Source organism: Lemur catta, chromosome 2 (assembly GCF_020740605.2).
Source record: "Lemur catta isolate mLemCat1 chromosome 2, mLemCat1.pri, whole genome shotgun sequence".
NCBI lineage: Eukaryota > Metazoa > Chordata > Mammalia > Primates > Lemuridae > Lemur > Lemur catta.
The window spans coordinates 42705480-42727311 of record NC_059129.1 but is presented as its reverse complement, the minus strand read 5'-3'; the positions used below and the strand labels follow the sequence as shown (position 1 = coordinate 42727311).

Below are 21832 nucleotides of genomic sequence, written 5' to 3'. Positions count from 1 at the left end.
GGATGTCGGCCTCCTGGCTGCAGCGTGGGGAAGCAGAGCCTGCTCTTTCCTCCACATGTAAAAAACTGTAGTGAAGAAGGACTTTGCAAGAGAAGGAGGGAGGAGGATGAGAAAAAATATTTAAATTCTCCCCTAAAATTTCTGCATGCTCACAACAGATGGACCTAAGGAGTGTTTTTAAAACATGATTCTCCCTTTAGCTCAAGAGTACATTTCATTTCAATCAGAAAGCTTCCCTTAGGCTTAAAAAATAATTTAAAGTACAACATGTTAGGTAGGGGCTGGGATGTGGTCAGTAACTGCCAAGAAATGGAGCCAAGCCCATTGCACTGGTTGTGAAGGGGTTGATGTGGATTCCTTGTCCACACTGCACAACAAGTGGAGACCATGGAGTGTGCTGGGTGTGTCACAGCCTCACTTAGGCACAGTCTCCTTTCCCTTGTGTTTGCTCCAGGAACCATGGTGAATTTTCCAGGGTACAGTCTGGTGTGCTCGCCTCCTTCTTCTTCATCCTGCTGACCATGAAGCTGTCAGGTAAGGACTCCCTTCTCCCTTTACTGTGTACTTTAACCTCCCAGGGAGCCAGTCCAGTGCAGGATCCTAAACACAAAAGGACTAGAATAACGTCTAAGAGTGTAGGCCCAGTGGCCAAGGCACCTGTGTTCTTAAAAGGGCTCCTCCACTTCCAGCAGGGTCACCTTTGGAAAGTTATTTGAGCACTTAGTGCCTTAGCCTCTTCATCTTTATGATGAGAAGAACAACAGTACCTGGGTCTCAGAGGCTAGCAGAGGCTTTGGGGTTAAATGAGATGTGGAAAGCACTTGAGCCAGTGGCTGGAGCATGTTAAGTTCCTCATCCATCCTCCCACTTCCACAGGACAACCCTTTGGGGGCAAGAAAAGCAGCTGCTTCTTGCCGTAAATCAAGCAGCATAAGAATACTTGGGAATAAGGAACTGGAAGGAGACTTCCAAGAAATGGACTTGCAAATCTCAGTATATGAATTTTGTCAGTCAACATGTAGCCCCTTGAAAAAGGATTATGGAAATTTAACATCAGAGGGAGGTATCAGAGCCCCAGGGAAAATGCAGCACGTGAAGTGGGAGGAACCCTGGGCAGGGCATCTGAAGGCACAGGCTCCGCTCAGCGCTGCAGTGATCCTGTGACGTGGGGCTGCCTCCTCTCTGTGCTCGGGCTGCAGTTCCCCACCTGGGACTTTAGTCCCAGCTTCGCAGTGAGGCTCCACCGTGAAGAGTGCGAGCAGATCTCCACTCCAGCTCTGCGGAGACCTTTCGAACAGCATCTAGAAAATCACTGCCCTTAATCCACCACAAAATGTCCTTGTGAAAACTGCATTGTACATAGTCCCAGTACCTTCTCCAGAAAAAAAAAAGCACGGTTCCTCGAGAGCAATCCTGAAAGCTGAAAAATCTAATCAATGAATTTATTACCTAAATTTTAGGAAGATGACAAAAGTGTTAACACTAACAATAATATATTAATAGCTTCCAATTTAAAAAATCAATTTACCTATTAACTTATTTCAGCATAAATATAACCCAGAGAAGGTGGTTTCAGTGTCTTAAAGATGAAGAAATTAAGACTTCAAATCTCAAAGTGGCACTGAGAATAATAATAGATTTGTCCCCAATCACAGAGGTGTTAAATGACAGACTCAGCATTTGATCTCAAATTTTTGACCTGCGTTTCTTTTCAGTACACGAAATTGTCTCTATAACAAACAAATATGCAAATCGTCAGGCTGGATTTCTCTAAGACGTTGAAAATGAAGCCCTGGCTCCTCTCCGTGCCTCCCTTTTGATGGGCCTGACACCCCAAAGCAAGCACGTCGGTTCTCTGCGTGGCGTTGTCTGGTTCCTCTTTTTCTCTCTGTTTTGTAGATGACTTTAGAGTGGTTGGTCCTGCCCGTCCTATCCTGGCCAGCGTAGGGGAGGACGCCCTGCTCCCCTGTCAGCTCCTGCCCAGGAGGACCGCCGTGCACACGGAAGTGCGGTGGTACCACGCGGAGCCCGGCGTGCCGGTGTTTGTACACCCGGACGGGGCGGCGGTGACGGAGATGCAGGTGGAGGAGTACAGGGGCCGGGTAGAGCGGACAGAGGACGACGTTGCTGAGGGACGTGTGGCTCTGAAGATATACAACATCCAACCATCTGACCATGGGCAATACTGGTGCCGTTTCCAGGAAGGAAACTATGGTGCAGAAACAAGCTTGCTGCTCAAAGTAGCAGGTGACTATCTGGGAAAAGACACGGGGTCCCGGAGGGAGAATTATACTCCTTTGCAGCAAGCTGATTGTCAGTTGGAAAATTCCCTTTGCATCATCAAGGCAATTTCTAATGCCCAATCCTCTGCCCTGATTCACTTGAAAGCAAGCGTTTCTGGAGTTTTCAAAGCAAGCTCACTGGAAAAATATTTTCCTAAATTTAACTTAAATGGTTTTGAGTATTCTTTTTTTTAGTGTAAAATATTAAGGGGGTACAAATGCTATTGGTACATGGATAACTTTTATAATGCCTAAGTCAGGGGTACTAGCGTGCCCATCCCCGGACTTGTGCTCACTGTACCTGTTAGGTAGGTTTTTACCCCTCCCCTCCTGCCCCCTCCCCCCTTCCTGATTTCCAGTGACTTTTACTTCTCTCTGGGCCCCTGTGTACACATGGGTTAGTTCCAAATTATTAGAGAGTACTTGTGGTGTTTGTTTTGACAGTTCTTGAGGATTATTTGACATCCATGGCACACAGGCATTAGCAATTTCGAGGCAGGAGCTGTGCCACTCAAGGCTGGTGTGCGAGAGCGAGTGGCCTGCTGGGTGAGCCAGCCCGGCTGCCTGCCCAGCGCCCGCATCTCGGGGAAACAGTTGCTTTCTACCCAACCTCATCTGTGCAGCAACTGAGATGCGAAAACTTTGTGTCTTTGTGAAACTCCTCCAGCTGGGAAGCTAGCGCTGAGACCAAGAGGTTAAGAATGTTGTGCTTTTATGGAGATTACCATATACCAGGTTCGATGGATTGGGGACTCAGAGGTGCTTCTGGACACAGCCACTGTGAATGACAAGGATCTGCAGAACGCTGCTGTATCAGCAAAGCAGGAAGGGGTCAAGCGAAGAATAGATCTGTCTTACAGAAAAATAAGTGTTTGAACAGTAAACTCTCCTCTCGTTTCCTGACAGGAAAAACTCCTCCATGTCCTAGAGAGAACGTCAGGCGAACCCATTTACTGTACCAGGGAACTAGTTCTCTGGAGATGCTAATGGCCCTGGCTGGCGCTGCTTCCTGCCCTACTCCCCCATGCGGCAGCTTCCTAACGTTTTTTTCCTTGACACCCATGGCTGGTATTATTACTGTTGCTATATTCATGGTAATTCAAAATGGATTAAGGAATCCATGTTTTTCTGACATGTGGGGGGTGAGGAGGGAAGATACTAATGCATTTCACTATCATCAACCTTCACAAATAAGCCACAAATTCTCTAAGGCTCCAAGGGAAGAGAGTGGTCTCTTCCCCAGCAAGTGATAAAGACAGAATTTCCATCTGTGGTAAATATGGTCTGCTGTGTTTGGGTTTGGGAGTTTCGTTTTGAATGGAAAAAGAATTTCATGATTACACAGATCTAAACTAGGATTTCCCAAAAAACATTTTCCCCAGTGAACAGGATATTTAGATACAAAGAACTTCCCATGGAACTTCCCATTTCCCACACTCCAGTTTATCCACTCACATCCCAAGGTCGCGACCACCGGGAAAAGGAATGGGAGGGCCAGACCCCAGGGAAGTGATTTCTGACTTTATATTAAATATTCCATTTAAATTGGAATCCAGATATCATCTAATATGTCAGACAAAGTGCCTGATACAGATAATATTAAGATGAAAAGGCAGAGTTTGAAGCATGGAGAAATTCCTGAGTGAATTACTCATCTTTGTTTGCAGTACTAGAGACATAGCAAAATGTCATTATAGTCCCTTCTTCTCAGAGTCACCTGTCTGCACCTGAGGAAATATGCTAGTCAGACGGTACAATGTAAAGATCCAGACTGGAGAACAAATAAAGTGTAACTGATCTCCAGTTTGAATGGGGAGAAGACTTTGTCCCCGTTTCTGCTCCCCAGACCCCTGTCCCTGTGAGCACCGTCACTGGGATCTCGGTCTCTGCGATTGGAGCCTCCGTGGGCTCCGGGACTCAGCGCCGCGGCTTCTCTCCGCAGGTCTGGGCTCTGCCCCTGACATCCACGTGGAGCGATCTGTGGGAAGCGGAGTCCAGCTCGCGTGCACAGCGAAGGGCTGGTTCCCAGAGCCCCAGGTTTACTGGGAAGACAGCGGGGAGAGAAGTTGCTGACTGTGTCTGAGCGTCACACCCAAGACGAAGATGGCCTGTTCTACGGGGAAGACATGCTTGTGGTCCGGAATGTCCCTGCAGAGACCGTGTCCTGCGTCATCCACAACCCCACCCTGGCTGAGGAGAAGAGGTCAGTCATCGACATCGCAGGTCAGTGCCCTGCCCAGATCAGCAGGAGAGGCTCCAGGGGCTGCTCCAAAGCGCCTCATATTTTTTATCAAGAAAAATATCTAACAATTAGTAATATGTATTAAAAGCTATAGGACATTTATGACTGGAAATATAGGCACTACATTTTGATTGAATAGCTGTGAATGGCACTTCGGTTATTTTTGAGTTCTACCTTTTCTTCTACTGCATTGATTCTTTTAACTCACAAATATGCATCACATTGTAAAGAAAATGAAACTATACACCTTCAAGGGACATTTTTTCCTTTGCTGTGTTGTGCTTAGAATAAATTTACTTCTAGAAATTTATTACAAGGAGATAATCAGAGATGGAGACAACTATTTATATAATGAAATATTAATTATACCCTCATGTATAAATAACAACAAAAACAACCAAAAAAAACCAATATTGAGTATTAAGTTTCTTATGTTACTATAAGTTATAGCATTGATGAAAAATAGTATTCTCCAATAATTCCAATGATAAAAAAATCCTCATGATGTACTATTTAATGATAAAAATTACATCTATCTACCTATAAATAGATTTCCAATCATATAAAAATTATCAGCTTTAAGTAACTTATAAATGCACTAAGATTTTGGGAAGTCCTCTATATTTGGATACAAGAATATAATTGTTCATATAAATGGATAAAAATCTTAAAGTAAATGTTATATTTTAATATTGAAAGAAGCTGATGTTATTATATATATATATATTTAGTCTCTGTATATACTATATATATAATCTGTTTGTAATATAGGTGATAATTTCCCATGTCCATATAATTTTATACTTTTCATGCATCTATTATATAAAAGGAACATGTATTATTTTTATAACTTACACTTAAATATTTATATGTTAAATATCAGCAGAAACAAACAGAATCATGGGGAGATAGAAGTGAGAGCATTTTTCTTGTGCAGAGAAAAGAAAAAAACAGTTGTACCACTGGGTGATCCTTGGGAAAGAATGAATATTTTTCTGCATTTCGTATTTTTTCTATGAATTGAGCTTTCCTATAAAATGTAGAACTTGCTTTTATTTTTTTGAAACAGTTTCTCCATTCCCTTAGACCAAATTCCTTAATGTGTGATTCTCCCTTTGCAGAGAAGCTCCAGACTGTGCTGGGTAAGTAGGACGGCCAGCGCGCACCCTACCGGGAGCCTCTGCCGTCCTCAGTGTGTGAGAGTTAACCTAAGACCTCATGAGCCAGAGGAGAAACTGAGGCACAACTTTACCAAATCCTATGTTCAGTTAGCACCAGAGGGGACCAGCAACCTGCAGCCTCCTTAAGAGACTTTTCCACTGGGTCACCTGCCACTCTGGGAGTTCACGGGGATTCCCCTGAGCCTCAGCTGGAGTCCTGTAAGGGGCAGGGGCATCACTTCTGCTCTGTGCAGCCGGAGGAAAGGGCGCTGCCTTGGGGTGGAGGGAGATGGAAGGGGACAGCTGGGCACAGCTGGCCGGGTTCTGGAGGCCTGTTTAAAGCATTTCGAGGGTACGTGAAGGCAGTGTCATCATGACAACTGGGGGTCACACCCACCCCCTCCATCCTTGGCCCTGCTCTGGGCCCTGCACCCGCGGCTCACTCCAGTGGGCCCCTAACCTCGTCGCTGTTGGAAGGGCGCTGCTGCTTCCTGGGTGCAGCCTGGGACCCTGTGACTGGGGCGACAATTTTCCTTTTCCTTTTCTTTTCTTTCTTTCTTTTTTTCTTTTTTCTTTTTTCTTTTTTTTACCATGTAGCTGGACTTCAGGTATTATTTCATTGTACCTAAGATAAGTGGTTTAAAAAATAACCAACTGATACTCAAGCCCCTTCCGGTTGCTCCTTTAGCTCCTTATGGTCTCCCTCCTCTTTATGGCCTCTTCTCCCAGCCCGAGAGGACCAGCCGGCTCCCTGCCCATAGGCACTTGACCCTCGCTGCCTCCTGCCCTCAGTACCCCGCTCTCCCCCGCCACCTTCTGCGGAAATGCGTGTGTGCTTGTGTGTGCTTTAGGTGAGCTTACGGGCTCCTTTCAGCCCATGTAGAAGTTTTTTGAGGAAAGTCAGATGACAAACACACTCCAATCCCTGCCAGAGTCTACTGTGGCACCCTTGACCCCATCTGGTCATCAAGATAAAGGGAAGGGTTTTGGGAAGGTCAAAGGTAACTCCACAACGTGGGGAGAGACGCACCTGAGAGCCTTCTGCCTGGGGCAGCACACGCGTCTGATCCCACAGAAACCTCGACAGGCAGCGCGTGTTAGTTACAGACCAGGGCGTCAAGCCAGTGTGGGGGGCAGGGTGACACACATCTCTGTCCCTCAGTGAGGAGTTGCTCCTCTGAGTTCTCTGAGACAACTTGATACACCCACTGGAGACCCAGCACACAAAATACAGTCCCATGTCCTGCTGTGCCTAAATTGTGCTGACCTTCTGGAACCACAATACAACAGGGAGGAAGGAAGGAGCGTCCCTTTGCTCCCTGTTGGTGGCAGCAGGGCTGTGGTCCTGGAGCTTTGCCGGTGAGTGCGGTGACTGAAGAGCCCACGAACTCCACAGCCGCCCCTGTGTTGTCCTCATGAGTCAGAGGCCCAGAGGCAGGACCCAGCGCACAGGGCCGCCAGGACACCCAGCTCCCCGGAGAAATCCCTGCTCCCACTCTGCCAAGCCACGTCATTCAGTTATAAAAATAATGACTACTTTTTTTGAAATATTAATTATATGCCAGGTACTATGCTAAGTGCTTTGCAGGAATTCTTTTATTTTTTTTTTTTTACAATAGTTACAAAGCTTACTAGATTTATCTTCGTTATACAGTTAGGAAGTAATCTTTGAGACATATGTGGTTTGCAGAAAACCACAAAGAAATTGTGATGTTTGCCTTGTAGTGTACGTCTATGTAATTGAAGGGTGCAAGTTCTTAATCACTTATGTGTGATTTGTCAGCTCATTAGTCTCTATTTTTCTCATCTTATATATGAACAGGTTGACCTTAATCTCCAATGTGGTGTGCAGTTCTCAGAGACCAGACAGAATGTAGTTAGCGTATTTGAGAAATGAGATAATGCACTGATGGAATATGCTAATTGAAAGAGGATTGCATGGTATGGTGACAAGATTATCAGGTCTCAAGGAATTAGTGTATAATTCAATGTACTTCACACTCCAGAAGGGATTTAATTTTCCAGTGAATATTCAGAAGGCATTTCAGGGGCATACATACAATACTCAAAAAGAAAACAACAATAAATTTGAGCACAAATCGCATGAGAATCTGTGAACTAAACTGTATACAAAGGGGAAATTATGCAGAGCTGCTCCCAAGGAGCTCATATTCTAGTAGAACATCAATTATTAACAAACAAGGGTGCAGGATTTGTCTAGTACTTTCAACTTTAGCTTTACTTGGATTCTGGAAAAACAGGAATTTTGTCTAATTACAATGTATCTAATTAATTGAATCTCCACACTTTATTTTGCTTCCTTTAGTCTCCATTAAAGTCAATTGTAGCTCTTAATTACCTATGTCTAGCAGGGCAGGCCAACTTGATATTTGATATATGCTACAGGTCATGGACAGGGAAGAAAATCCTCAATACAGGTAACAGAGATGAAGAAACAGTGTGTTTTATTAAGTAATTTCCTGTAGGACATACAGCTGGAGAAAGAGCAGCAAACTAATCCCCAGTTCATTTTTTCTGATTCTTACACTTATCTTCAGATTTTAACAGATACATAGGGAAAGGAGATAATATTGTTTTAGGTAAAAGTGCAGGACAAAGCAAACAAAATGCTGGAGGTAATTGGGAGTCAAATATTATTAACAGCCAAAATAGAAGGGAGTAATCTGAAAATTAGAATTGTGTTGATAGTGACCTTCCTCTCTAGAAAGGTACCTAGCAGTTTTGGGCCAGTGACATGATGGGGATGTTGTGCCTTTGGGCACTGCCTCCGTGCAGAAAACCTACAATTTTATGCCTGTATTTCTATTATAAGTGATCACAACACATGCAAAACCATTCTTATCACTTGATAGAAGAAGATGACTCTCAATTTAGAATAGGGCAAAATTGGCACGGTCAGGGCCTGATGAGATGGAAGTTGGAATATAGCTGGATCCAGGAACTCCCTCAGAGATAATCTTCCCCACTCTCCACAGCGGGAAAAGTAGACCCCTTTTGTGCATTCATCGTTATTTCACGGTTGTATTTTGTGGACTTTCTCAATTCTTGATCTTGAAATGTTTCTCAAAGTTATCTGAGGACATTCAGCTTGGTCTGGGTCTACAACCCCACACATGTGGAACATTGCAGAAAGAAAATATGGTGGCTGGACCAGAGTTACAAGGCATTATAAGACTACCCAGAGGGAAGTTTCTTAACTTTCATTACCAAAAATCCACATGGGACTCCTGTTCAACCCCACCGTCATCAGGGCAGAGGGTGGGGTTGGCTCTGGCGCCCTCAAGCCCCACAGGTCCGTGTGCCTCTGTTCACAGCATGTGGTCATCCAGGTGCCGGGTACAGACACAGCAACCTTATCCTATGGGGAGTAATATACCAAATGTATAGCTTAAGAAACTGAGGCAAAGACAGATTAAGAAATAGTTTAGATCAAACATGTTAGAAGTACTAAAAGAAAAATTTTAGACACACTAAATTTAGCACAGTTGAACTGAGCCAAGAATGATTCTGGAATGAGGCAGCCCTCAGAACCAGAACAGATTCAGAGAAGTACAGGAAGCATTTCTGGACAGAAAAGGGAAGTGAGGTACAGAGATAGTGCCATTGGCTAGAGCTGGCGTTTGCCTTTTGGAACGTGGCTTGGACAGCTGTCCGCCTGCAGTTGGCTCACGTGGGGCTGCGACTCAGTTTGTCACTACCAAAGTGCACTCCTAGTTAGGCTTTCAGTTACCTGACATACCAGGTTAGGTTGCAGTTTGTTACATAAGGACTCAGGTACAGAGGTATTCTCAGGGCAAATTTGTAAATCCTTTATTTTATTCTGGGAGATTTTACTGCAAAATTATTTTATTATCAGTCTGTAAACTGAATAAAATTACAGGTGGGGCTGGTGAGGGTTCAGCTACTGATTTTTTTTTTTTTTTTTTGGACTGACACACATCGTGGATGGTTCTTCCTTGAACAAGGACATCATCTACCTGGAGTCCACGAAACTGGCACCTCTCCCAAATATGACCTTGGCCCTCATGGCTCCCCTGGGATGCTCATGGGTTCTAAACCCCACTAGAGATTTTCTTGCTGAGGATATAGTTTGCCCCATTTTGATACTTTCATTGTGTTTTGTCTGCTGTATTTAACAGCTTCCTTAAAAGTGATTGGACCTTCCCAGCCCACCCTTGTCAGAGTGGGAGAAGACATACAGTTGACGTGTTACCTGTCCCTCAAGGCTAATGCACAGAGCATGGAGGTGAGGTGGGTCCGATCCCACCATTACCCTGCTGTGCATGTGCACGTGGATGGGGACCCTGTGGCTGGAGAGCAGATGGCAGAGTACAGAGGGAGGACTGCGCTGGTGAGTGACGCCATCAACTAGGGCAGACTGACCCTGCAGATACGCAGCGCCAGACCTTCAGATGATGGGCAGTACTGCTGCCTTTTTGAAAAAGATGGTGTCTACCAGGAGGCCAGTTGGGATCTAAAGGTGGTAGGTAAGGATTTCAGATAGATGTTTTGGATTTAACATCTGTTCCTACCACTTTAAAATTTCTCTGCACCTGAAAATTTCTTAATGCACATTTGTCATCAAATTTATATCAAACCTTCCAGCGTGCAGGAAGTGTCATAGATACTTAAAGTCCACAAACTCAAATGGACCAAATGTAATTCTTTAGATAATAGAGCTTGTATCATTTCCAGTATTTTCAAAAAATGACCATATATTTAGGGAAATCTAAGAATTTTACTTCATAAATTTACATAAGACTCATTAATTCACAGTTTGCTATTAAAATTCTGGAAAATATGGTTACTAGGAAGTATAATAATTTGAAAAATAAACTGGATCCACTGCATAAACAAAAATCATATAGATTGACAGTGTTGGCAGGGACGGAGGAGGAAAGATAAAATAACTCCCTGCATCATGATTTCCCACTGTCTACATCTGAGAGCATCATTTTCCAAGGTTAGCAAATGCCATTGAGTGCAGAGGCCCAAATCCTCGACAGCCTGCACTTTTCTCCCATGGATTCTGAATCTACATTGATAAATGTATTTAGGAAATATCCACAGGGACACATGCTGAGAAGTCGAATGGGCCTCATCATTTTCTGCTATTGGACATAGATATTTATAAGATTTTCATCTTTGAGAATATTCTCTCACCATTTTTTTTTTTTTTCTCCTGTCTGTATGATCCATGCCCTGTCAAGGTTATTTTGTTCTCAGGGACAGAAGAATTATATTGGATTTGAAAATATGTCTTATCTCTTAATCTATCCCAGGATGATTTAGGAATACAAAAAATAAAAATAAAAACAAATAAACAAAACAAAACAAGATGACCCCCCAGCTAGACTCTTCCCTAGGTGGAGCTTCGCTGTCTCCCCCCTGACCCTTCGTACCCTGCCCCTCTCAGTGATGTCACTGCCACACAACCCCCAGAGAGACTCTAGGCCTTGGTTCCTGGATCTCTATCCCCAGGTCTGGGATCTTCCCCTCTGAGCACCATGGAGGCCACCAAGGCTGGAGAAGCACAGCCAATGTGCTCCTCACATGGGTGGTTCCCGTGGCCCCAAGTGCAGTGGAGGGACACAGAAGGAAAGAAAATGCCACCAACTTCTGAGAACCTGACTCAAGGCAGCCACGGGCTGTTCCATGTGGAGACATTTCTGTTGGTGACCAACATCACTGCTGCTAACGTGGCTTGTTCCATCAGCAGCCCGCTTCTGGGTGAGGAGAAAATGGCCAGTTTTTCTGTCTCAGGTTGGTGATTCCATATGTTCTCCTCAGGTTTGGGAAACAAACATCAAGACCAGTCCAAACTTACTCATTTTATTGCTCTTTTTTTTTTTTTTTGAGACAGAGTCTCACTTTGTTGCCCAGGCTAGAGTGAGTGCTGTGGCATCAGCCTAGCTCACAACAACCTCAAACTCCTGGGCTCAAGCGATCGTCCTGCCTCAGCCTCCCGGGTAGCTGGGACTACAGGCATGCACCACCATGCCTGGCTAATTTTTTTTTTCTATATATATTTTAGTTGGCCAGATAATTTCTTTCTATTTTTAGTAGAGATGGGGTCTCGCTCTTGCTGGTCTCGAGCTCCTGACCTCGAGCAATCCACCCGCCTCGGCCTCCCAGAGTGCTAGGATTACAGGCGTGAGCCACCGCGCCCGGCCTATTGCTCTTCTTTTAAAAATTTTTATTGTCTTCTCTGCAAGGAAGTACCCTGCTATCTCTTGGGAGGCTGGCTTTCAGAACACCCAGGGATCTCCTGCCCTGAGTGTTGCCCCCACATCCCCAACTAAGGCCTAAAGTATTATTTTTTGTTGAGTGTAGACTAAGTTGAGTCTGTCTTCACTATAACTCCAAACTCTCCTCTTCTGATGTGAAAACTATTACAGCACTTTGCTTTTTTGCGCCTCACGGTAGATTTTCTTCTGGATTAGAAACTAATTTTCCCTAATACCATCTTCATGGCTGTGGCCTGGAGAATTTTATCCTTTGCCGCCTCACTTGTTCCGGTGATTCTATGATATCATCCGAAGAGAGAAGAGAAAAGTGTGTGTGCGCGCGTGCATTTCTGAGAGGAGGGAACCCTGAAGTGAGGCCTGAGCTTGGTCTCTGTTCCGCCCCCACAGAGCAGGGAGGAGCAGACCGACCAACCGCCTGCCTGAGGGGCCCAGTTCCCTCCTCCCCAGCCCAGGGGCTGCTCAGATGAAAAGGACGATCTTGGTATTGTCCCAGTTTCATAATTTACTGGGATTCCGGGTTTCCGTTTTAGAGCCCCAGATGACTTTTCTGTGGGAGCTACTGCTTCTTTGGGGATTGCTTCTCGCTGCGGCTGTAGGCCTGACGGGGGGGGGGGGGGGGCAGCTGTGGCAAAGGTGAGTTGGTAAACAGTGCGACACTCTGCGGGGACCGGGCCGCACGCTCTCCCCAGCCTCCCCCGTCAGCACCGCCACCGGGGGCTTTCAGGGAGCACTGGGTCCTGAGAGCCCACGGCTCACGCTCATGTAATCGAGGCTCGGTGCCCAATGGGGCCACAGTTTACAGGGGCAATAGAAGCAAAAGGACTAAAAGACAATAATTTGATTCCCTACTGCCCATCTCCAAGCGATCTAGTCAAGGGAGAGGAAGAAAAAGGTCAGTGGCGTAGCCTCCTTGGTTTTGCAGCTGGGAGAGAAGGATTCACTGAGATTCCGTTGGCACGAACGTTTCACCATGATCTTTAAAAATGTGGGCTCCCACTTATGGTGATTCCTGCTCGGCCAGCGGAGGACTTCCCACGTGTTGACAGAAAGGCTGTTTTGTGCACTCTGTGAAGTTCTCCCACTGTAAATTTCTATGTCAGTGAAAATTTGCCTGTTTGGATGTTAACAGCATAAAATTAATACTTTTCAATATTGATTAATTATCAGAACGGATTTTCTTTCTTTGCAGTGAATGTGCCACAGGATCCAAGTACAGCTCACTGGAAACCGATTCTTCCTGAGGGAAGCAAGGGCGTGTCCCCTGGACATTCCGGCGGCCAGACGTCCCCCAGAGATTTGACTACCTGCTCTATGTGCTGGGCCAAGAGGGGCTCAAGGCAGGGAGGTGGTGCTGAGAGCTGGGGGCTGGGCATGGCACAGGATGGGTCCCGGGTGTTGCCAAGGACAGTGCTGTGAGGAAAGGAGTCATCTCTCTGTCACCTGGGAATAGGGTCTAGGCAATGGGTTGCTATGGAAGTGACGCCTGGGCCGTCACCTCTCCTCCAATCCTCCTCTCCCTTAAGGTGGCCCCTGGACAGGTCAGAACCTCCCTGACTGTGCCTCTGAGCACCTCTCCTTTTACAACATGACCAGCAGGTGCCCTATCTACACCTTCCCCGAGACTTTCTGGGACTCTGCATCCTCTTTATTCTTTGGTTCCTTGATGTAGATTCTCCGGGAATTTTTCTGCACCCAGAAGGGGCTCTTCAACATCTCCAAGGAAAACAGCAACTTTGGATTCTGGAAACCCAGATGATGTTCTGAGTCCCAGATCCTTTCTCCTTTCACCAACTGCTTGAAGGGACTCACATGATCATAAGTGCCAAGTCGAGTGCTTTACTCTCACTCTGGCTTCAAATCTGCCTGGAGACTGGGCCCTTCAGAGACCTATCCTACTGCAGATTCTCTGATGTGCAGCCTACTGATCACAGCCTCATATCCGATGCCCAAGCACCCTTAGAACATGCACTTTAGCCTAGAGGAAGAAATGAAAGGAATAATCAAGTATTTGATCAGTTTCTTTAAGATGATGACAATTAATTGTCCATGTAAGTGGAACTGAGAAAACCAAAAGCACAGTTAAAAAAGACTGAGAGAAAATACAGTTGAATATAAGGAGAAAAATATAATCACTAAGATATAATCTTGAAAATCGGATGAAATGTTGTGAAATCCCTACTTCAGAAGGTTAATAGAGGATATTGAGTGAGGAAAAATATTAGGCATTCTAATCCAAGAGAAAAATTAATTATGTATCATGTATATGAAAATGTCAATTTACAGAGAAAAATAAAATGCACAATTTAAAATTAATAATTATAAGATAAACATAAGCAATAAGTGCAACACAGAGTAAAAAATATTTTAAAGTCATAATGATTTAAAGAAGAGAACTGCATGTGAAAGGAAAAAGAATGTGAAAAAGATTTTTGGAAAGAGTCCTAAAATCTTACAAAGTGAGAAAGAGGAATACAGCTGATGACACTGGCTTCCTAGGTGGCAGTCGGCACACAGGCATCACCGTCCCATGTGGCTCATTCGCTGACAGCACTCTGGAGCTTCTATTCCAGGTCACAATTTTTTTTTTTTTTTTGAACTCAAGATAATGTTTCAAACTATGTATTATTCTTCCACAAATATTTACACATTTATTTTATTTTATTCTATTTTAAAAAATGTTTCAATTGTGATAAAATATGCCTAACATAAAATTCATCATTTTGACCATTTTAAAGTGTACAGTTCAGGGGTGTCTAGTACATTCACAATGAGACCATCATCGCTATCTAGTTCCAGAATATTTTCATCACGTTAAAGTAAACTCCATACCCACTGAGCATTACTAGTAGTGCTTCAGTTACTACCCATTTTTTTCCTCCCCACCCCCTGGCAGTCTCCTTTCTGTCTCTATGAACTTTCCTATTCTGGGTATGATTCATATAAATGGAATCATAAAATATTTCTCTGTGTGTGGCTTTTACCTAGGTTGACGTTTTCAAAGTTCTTCCTTGTTATAGTATGTACCAGTACTTCATTCATTAAAAAAAAAAAATTAAAAGACATCATTTTAGGACAGTTTTAGGTTTATAGCAAAATTGTATGGAAAATCCAGAGTGTTCCCAGATCCCCAAATCTCTCCACTCTCTCCCTGTAGTTTTCCCTATTATTAACATCTCGTATTAGTGTGGGACATTTGTTACAACTGATGAACAAATATTAATACATTATTTCCAACAAAAGGTCATAGTTGACATTAGGGTTCACTTTTTGTGTTGCACATTCTATAGCATTTAACAAAGTTCAGGGGTGTCAATAGATTCACAACGAGACCATCATCACTATCTAGTTCCAGAATATTTTCATCACGTTAAAGTAAACTCATTACATTACATTACATTACATTGATATCCCCTTTATATTTTGAAAACTTAAATTTATTAGTAAATATGCTAGTTTTGCTGGAAAATATTTTAATGTTACTCTATTTTAATTTAATGTAATAAAATGATTTATTTAATAATGCTTGAAGATTAACTGTTATTTTTCGTTTATTTTTGAATCTTCCTTCCCAGTCAATCTGGTTCTTTGCTTGTTGGTCTGTGTTTGTGTGAGCCCTATAAATAAATATATAGGCTTTTCTGGGAGAAAGTCTCATAAGAATTTTATTTTTAATCAGTCACATTCTGTTAGTATATACTAAGAAACATATTTCCCTGTAGCTTCCCAAACTGGCAATTAATTTAGTTTTTCAGTTCCAATTCCAGTTAGACCAGAGTGGCTTGAGGACGATGCCCCGGGTCACTGGGACAGTCACTGTGGCTGACGGATGAGTGACTGGATTGGCCCGTCAAGGAGGCAGCCCCTTCCCAGTTCTAATGTGCAGACAGCTGGGTGTGGTCACAGAAAGCATGACGACTCTCCAAATAGATGTGTGGACGGCTGGATCTCGGTTTCAGGGGAGAACAGGAGGAAGCCAGAGAGACTAAATTTGTCAGCCTCCTGCCTGTTAACCTCCCTCCTTTGTCAGCATGGTGTAAATTCATGAGGACAGCGATTTTGTCTGCAGATGTGTGTATGTCCCCACAACATAGAAAACTGGCATATATTGGTTGATCAACAAACATTTGTAAAACACGTGTATCGTTTCATAAAGTAGATATTTATTGAATATCTTATCTATAGAATGCACCCGGTTAGGGCCTAGAGATACAATCCTTGATAACACATAATTCCTGCCCTCGGGCCTTTCTTCATTCTAGGGGGGTCACTTTGTTTTTTGAAACTCTTATTATACCTTCATAAACTCTACTGAAAATGGGATTGCCAGAGTAGTCCAGTAGTAAAGAATTGATTGATGGCGCCAGGTCGTGACTTCACTTTGCCAGAAAGTATAGGCTACTTGGAGACCCTGCCCAGCTTATTGACCTACCCACAGCCACAGTGGGGACAAGGTGGGCTTTGTTATCCCTGACACTTCTACAACGCTGATTCCAATAGACCATCTGCCTTCATTTTTCTCTCACCGTCCACCTCCAGTCACTGCTCCTCAATCCCCAAGCTTAGTTAGAAGGACAAACACACACTAAAATGAGCGGAGAAGTGATAAGTGAAAGAATCTTGTTTTAGAAGAAAATATAAATTCAGCTCCTACAGGAGAGATACTAAAAACTCATTTGGAAACCTCGTGCTGAATGTCCTAAGTGTGTAAGAAAAGTAAAACATTCAGAGCTGAACCCATTATGCTGCTTGTTCTATGTCACAGTTCCATGCCCCTTTGTTCCTGTTTTGTTGTTACCCCCGTGTATACGGTTTATGCCCACAAATCGCTTCTTCCCCACCACTCCCATTTGATTATACCTATTAATATTTTCCCACCATTTAGTTGCCCCTCTCCTGCCTTTATCATTTCTTGCTTGAATTATGTAGGTCTTCCCTCTAGTGTCGGTGAAGTTAAGATTCTGGGCTCTGGGTTGATTCTTCTTGGGTTCAACTCCTGGTTTTGCCACTTAGTGACCGTGTGGCAGGGACATTTCACCAAGCAGATACATGTTTCAAGAGAGGTTGTTAAAGGACTTGCAGTTTAACGATCTGGCAATAGTGCAGATCTTTTCCGCCGTCAGGAAGAGAGGGCTCATTTAACAGGGGAAGCTTGTACTCTGTGTCCTTAAAAGCATAAACTTGGTGATAAGCAGCTGGAGAAGGCTGAGGTGCAGTAAAGACAAGGGAAACCCTCAGCAGTGGGAAAAACACAGAAAGAAAAAATATGCTAACATTAGCGAAGGCTCTTTCTCCATGAAGGCTACAGAGGCTTCTTCATTCCTACTTAACTGTTTTCACTCTGAAAGCATAAACTACAATGTCAATCCTGTTTTTGTTCACCATTCTCCACAGGACAGAATTCTGGACTTGCTCGCCAGTGAGAAATTATTAAAGAAAAGGGCTCTTTCCTCCCAGAAGGCTTGGACTTCCACTCCAGTGGTTTACAGCTGACATTGGACTTCTCCCTCCCTAGACAAAGTCCAAGATTGAAAGTCAATAGGACCCTAGAGCCTGAAGAATGGGCAAGCTGAGCTATTAACTTTCAAAAAACCTGAGCAGATTTCTGTGTCTCTCCCTCCAACAGTGGGAACGTGTAGTGAGAGTTCACTCCACCGTGACCCTTCCCTTTCAGTCCCACCCTCCTCCGTATTTGATAACAACAACAAAAAAAAAAAAAAAAGAAGAGAGGTTTTCTCTTTAAATATTGGTTTAAAAATATTTACTTCAACACAACTCAGCAAGAAGACAGAAGAGAGATGCAGGCACTTGTTTAGAATTTTCTTGTGACAAACTGTTATTGCCCACAGAGAGACTGCATTTCCCTGATGGTAACAGTAAGGAAATTCCCTTGGCATCTTCCAGTTGTCTCGTTTCTCTTTCTGCCTCTCTCTCTGTGGAAAAGCCTGGAATCAAACCTATACTGAAATGGAATTCCCTTAACCACTCTCTACCCGGAGAACACACCCGTAAGAAGCTGGAGTGGAGGCAGCAGAGGTGCCTAGGGACTCAAACATTTGCCTCTTGAGGTGAAATAGAGAGTTCGCTTGTATCACAACTACTTAAAGGAGTTACAGAGGTCACTGGAGAGAATCAGGACAATTTTCACTGTGACTGGAAGCAGTGCAGATGGTCACAGATGTGGCAGCCCCCTGAAGACTAGCATAAGGTTGGACATTCCACAGAAGGTGACTCCAGTGAAGGAATAGATGTGGCATCCACCCACCGTGTTGTACAAGGACACAGCCCCAGCCCCCCAGTCCAGGAACACTCCTGTCCTGTGGGGCGCTGCCGCAGCAACAGAGATTCTGACGGGGAGGTGAGAGCCATGACTTTCCCTTCCTGGTACGCCACCACCCAGAAAGCCTTCTCTGGACTTTCTGCAAACCACCTCTCTCTCTTCACTGTATCTGAGGAAACACCCAGAGCCCAAATCATTCCTGGCCCAACGTCTGTCCCCATATTTACTTCTACCTCCCAATAATGTCTCCCTGCGGTAAAGCAATTCTGACCCAGAAAGCTGAGGACGGTTCCATATTCTCCTGGCCCGTGGTGTGTTGGGGCATCACAGTTCTGAGGGACGTTGCCTATTGAAGAAACATGTCTTCTACTCTCAGATATGATGAGCTTGGGATGAGCTGTGTCTGGATCCAGAGAAGCAGCCACTGTGGGTGTGGGGGAAAAAAAGAGGTCAGTCCACAATGGAGACGGATTGGCCTTAGGAAAGATGCAAACACTGGAAAGCAGAATGGAAGAAAACAAGAGAGAGGAAAATGGAAGAGTAGGTAAAACAATTTATATTATATCCTAGAAGACACATGATGGGTAAATCATAGGAGCCCAGGGGCGGATAGGACCCTAGGTGACCATCTGTTCCAGATAGTCTGAGACTATCTAGCCAGCATGGTTGTCATACCTGAAAATCCCCAGGGTCATGTATTTCAGGATGACGTCTCTCTGTTCTTCAAATGCCTGTTACTCTATTGTTTGCTTTCAATAATTATGTCCTGTCATTCCTCCAGTCATGGCAGGCCCACTTTCATTTGAGCCTCTTCAGTGTCATTTTCTATGGGCTTATGCAATAGCTGAGTCACCCACTTCTCTTACACCCTTATTATATTTCTACCCGTGGAAAGCCTGGTCTCTGTATTCAGAAAGATCTGAGTCTTGATAATCACTCTGTCCTTAGTAGCTGTGATCTTGATGAAGTTACTTTGCTTCTTTCAGGCACACTCAGTTCTCATGGTGATGTACATAATTATGATACTCAGCATAGGGCTATTGTGAAAAATGAAGGAGACAGCTTGTAGAGAATTGAATACTAAGTCTTGTCCACTTGGTTAATTTTAGCTTCCAATAGTTATAGTAACACTAGTACCAGCAGTAATAGTAGCAATAGTACTAATACTATTAATCGTAGTAATTAATCTGCTTCCTGTCAAATCAAACTCCCTCAATAAAGTTTTTCTCACTAGAATTTGCATATGGAAATTATATTTAAATTTTTGGAGGATTCAATTAATGAGGAAATGTTTGTAGGTGCAGGGATATTCAGAGTAAAGTAACATCACTAGAAATTGACAACCCACAATTCTGGAAAGACTCTAAGATGGTCAGGGGCTATTTTCTACTTCAATGAGCTACAATGAGCTCTTCTCTGTCTCAGGCTGCACTTCTGCATACACAAATGCAAGAGTTTCTCACTTGTATAGAAGAGGTATGTGGGGCAAACCAATAAGGTCACCCACCTGCTTCAAACTGTTCCTTTCTCCAGTCTAAAAACAAGAACAAAATAATCACATGGAAAAATATGCCAAGAACCTGTCTCATGAACTAGTGAAATACTCCCCTCCTCCTGCTCCCTGTATCTTTCTGGACTCCCAGCTTCAAAATATTGTAAAATCTCCAGAACATGGCACCTCTCTGGAAAATGCCCAGATAATGCCTCATGAAATCCTGGGGCAACTGAAGCCATAAGACACGTTGGAGTTACTCACCAGCATATAACTCTGCATTTCTCCAGTCTGAAATAAAACAAAGGAATTAGAGTTTCTCATTCCTAAGATCTTCACTTCAGAATATAAAATTACTGTGACTTTATGAAATCTGAATGTTTATGATAGTGCTATATTTCTTTGCTCAACATCTCTTAATGACAGTTCTGGGGCATTTGTCTTCTTTGACATCTCCTGTTCTTCCTATCCCATTTTCCACATTCCTCCAGTCTGAGGGGCTGGTCCTTTTGGGAGACGCAGACGATAGGCTTGAATTGTGGGGCTGTGTTGTTAAGCCTAAACTTTCATGTGCTGCCTTGACATCTTTGAGCCTCACAAGGCTCCAAACGCCTGACTGTGGGTTCCCCTGTTCTCACCAGATATGCCCCCACCAAGCAGGGAAGCCCCCCACCCAGCTAATTCCCCCAACAGTCAAGCAGGCTGACTCCCGCCGGGTCCTAGACCAGGGCTTCATCTCCCTGTCAGCCTGGAATGTTATTCAAACAAGCCAACCACAGACTGCTGCAGGAAACAGGGGCCCCTCATCCTCTCGTTGCGGCAAAGCCTGCTCCTGTACCCTTGCTGGTTTGCTCTGCTCCCCAGGGCGACCCTGCGATCCGCGTGGCCTGAGCCCTCCTCCCCGGGCCGTGAGTTTATGTGACTAATAAGCTGCTGTCCAGCCCATCTTTCCAGTGCTGGGTGTCACGTGTTTGACCATCTTACTCCATTTAGGGCGGGGATCCCTCGCCCGCCCAGAAGACGAATTGGAGGCAACCAGCACAGGGGGCGGAGGGGGCGGTTGGCCCAACCACAACGTCAGCGCAACTCACCTCGCTCGTATAATTCCTTCCTTCCGGCTGAAAAGAAGTAAAACAGCCTGTGAGATGCCAAGTACACAGCATGGAGTAAGGACTCTACTTCTTCTATTAATATAATGGCGAAGAAAAGGAAGAACTTACCAAGCTTTCATGAGTGATTCTAAAAAGGAAAGAAAATAACAAAACAGATTTTCCAAAAAAAGAAATGCCCGAAGTTTATTTTCTGGTTTATATTACAATCCCAGATCCTGAATGCCACTTGCATATAAATAGATCAAAACATTTACTTTAATTGAGCATTACTAAGATTATTTTTTCCTAACTCCATGTTTATACCAGTAAACTGTCTTTCTCCATTGGATTCTATTGTAACATTTTTCTCATAGGGGCCATGGGCCCTCGGTCTTGCTGGAGGTCTCGGGGTTCTACCTTAGTCTTCCACATGTCTCTGTGTCCCAGCAGGTGCCATCCATACACACAGCCATGCTAACAAACCCACAAATTCACAAACCCCACCATGTCTGATTCATAGATTTACCTTTGGCTTCGCTTTTTCCTTTTCTTCCTTGGCCTTCCATACTCTCTTCTTTTCCTGTTTTTCTTTCCAGGCCAAAACCACAACAGCCCTCATGCAAAACACAAGTATGGGGAAAGTCGCAGCAAATGCTACCTTCATCAAAAACATGCACCAAGCAAGCCTATCCCATCCCAGGTCCCAAATATCCTCTCCTTACTCTTGTCCTGTCCCCAAAATGATCAACACCACCCACCTGGGATAGAAATAGTTTCCATCTGTTCTTGTCCAAAGAAAGGATTCTTCATGGAGCAGGGCACTTTTCTCCCTGAGCCGTCTCCCACAGTGCGGGGTGCCTCTGTCTGGGATAGCCCGTCATCATCTTGGGTCTCGTCCTCACAGAGAGACGGTGTCTTCTCTCCCCTTGTGTCTTTCCGCTGGGCCTCAGGCTGGGGAAACCATCCCCTTCCTGTGCATGTCAGCCTTATTCCTTTATCTCCTGGACCCACCATAAGGA

The 21832-nt window shown here is 44.2% G+C and overlaps 2 protein-coding genes across 5 annotated transcripts; one reads left to right on the top strand and one right to left on the bottom strand.

Moving 5' to 3' along the window:
- The first annotated feature begins 459 nt into the window (after positions 1–459).
- BTNL2 (butyrophilin like 2) lies at positions 460–11476 on the top strand. Its single transcript, XM_045541778.1, is given in 8 exon segments — positions 460–478; positions 481–534; positions 1900–2247; positions 4225–4332; positions 4335–4505; positions 5646–5666; positions 9845–10192; positions 11187–11476. Coding segments are annotated over 8 exon segments (1359 nt in total).
- Positions 11477–16101: 4625 nt separating this feature from the next.
- On the bottom strand, positions 16102–21702 carry LOC123631794 (erythroid membrane-associated protein-like). Of its 4 annotated transcripts, XM_045541777.1 has the most exons (6): positions 21340–21702; positions 20943–20961; positions 20814–20860; positions 19987–20013; positions 18502–18654; positions 16102–16535 (listed from the first exon to the last, which is right to left on the bottom strand). In XM_045541777.1, the coding sequence occupies exons 1-6, from the start codon at positions 21377–21379 to the stop codon at positions 16513–16515; spliced, it is 309 nt and encodes a 102-aa protein (XP_045397733.1). In that variant the 5' UTR covers positions 21380–21702; the 3' UTR covers positions 16102–16512. The 4 variants fall into 4 exon arrangements, 2 of the variants coding, with proteins under 2 accessions (XP_045397733.1, XP_045397732.1); XR_006733230.1 differs by lacking the exon at positions 16102–16535 and having other exon boundaries at positions 17733–18654; positions 20814–20840; XM_045541776.1 differs by lacking the exon at positions 16102–16535 and having other exon boundaries at positions 17733–18654.
- Positions 21703–21832: the final 130 nt, after the last annotated feature.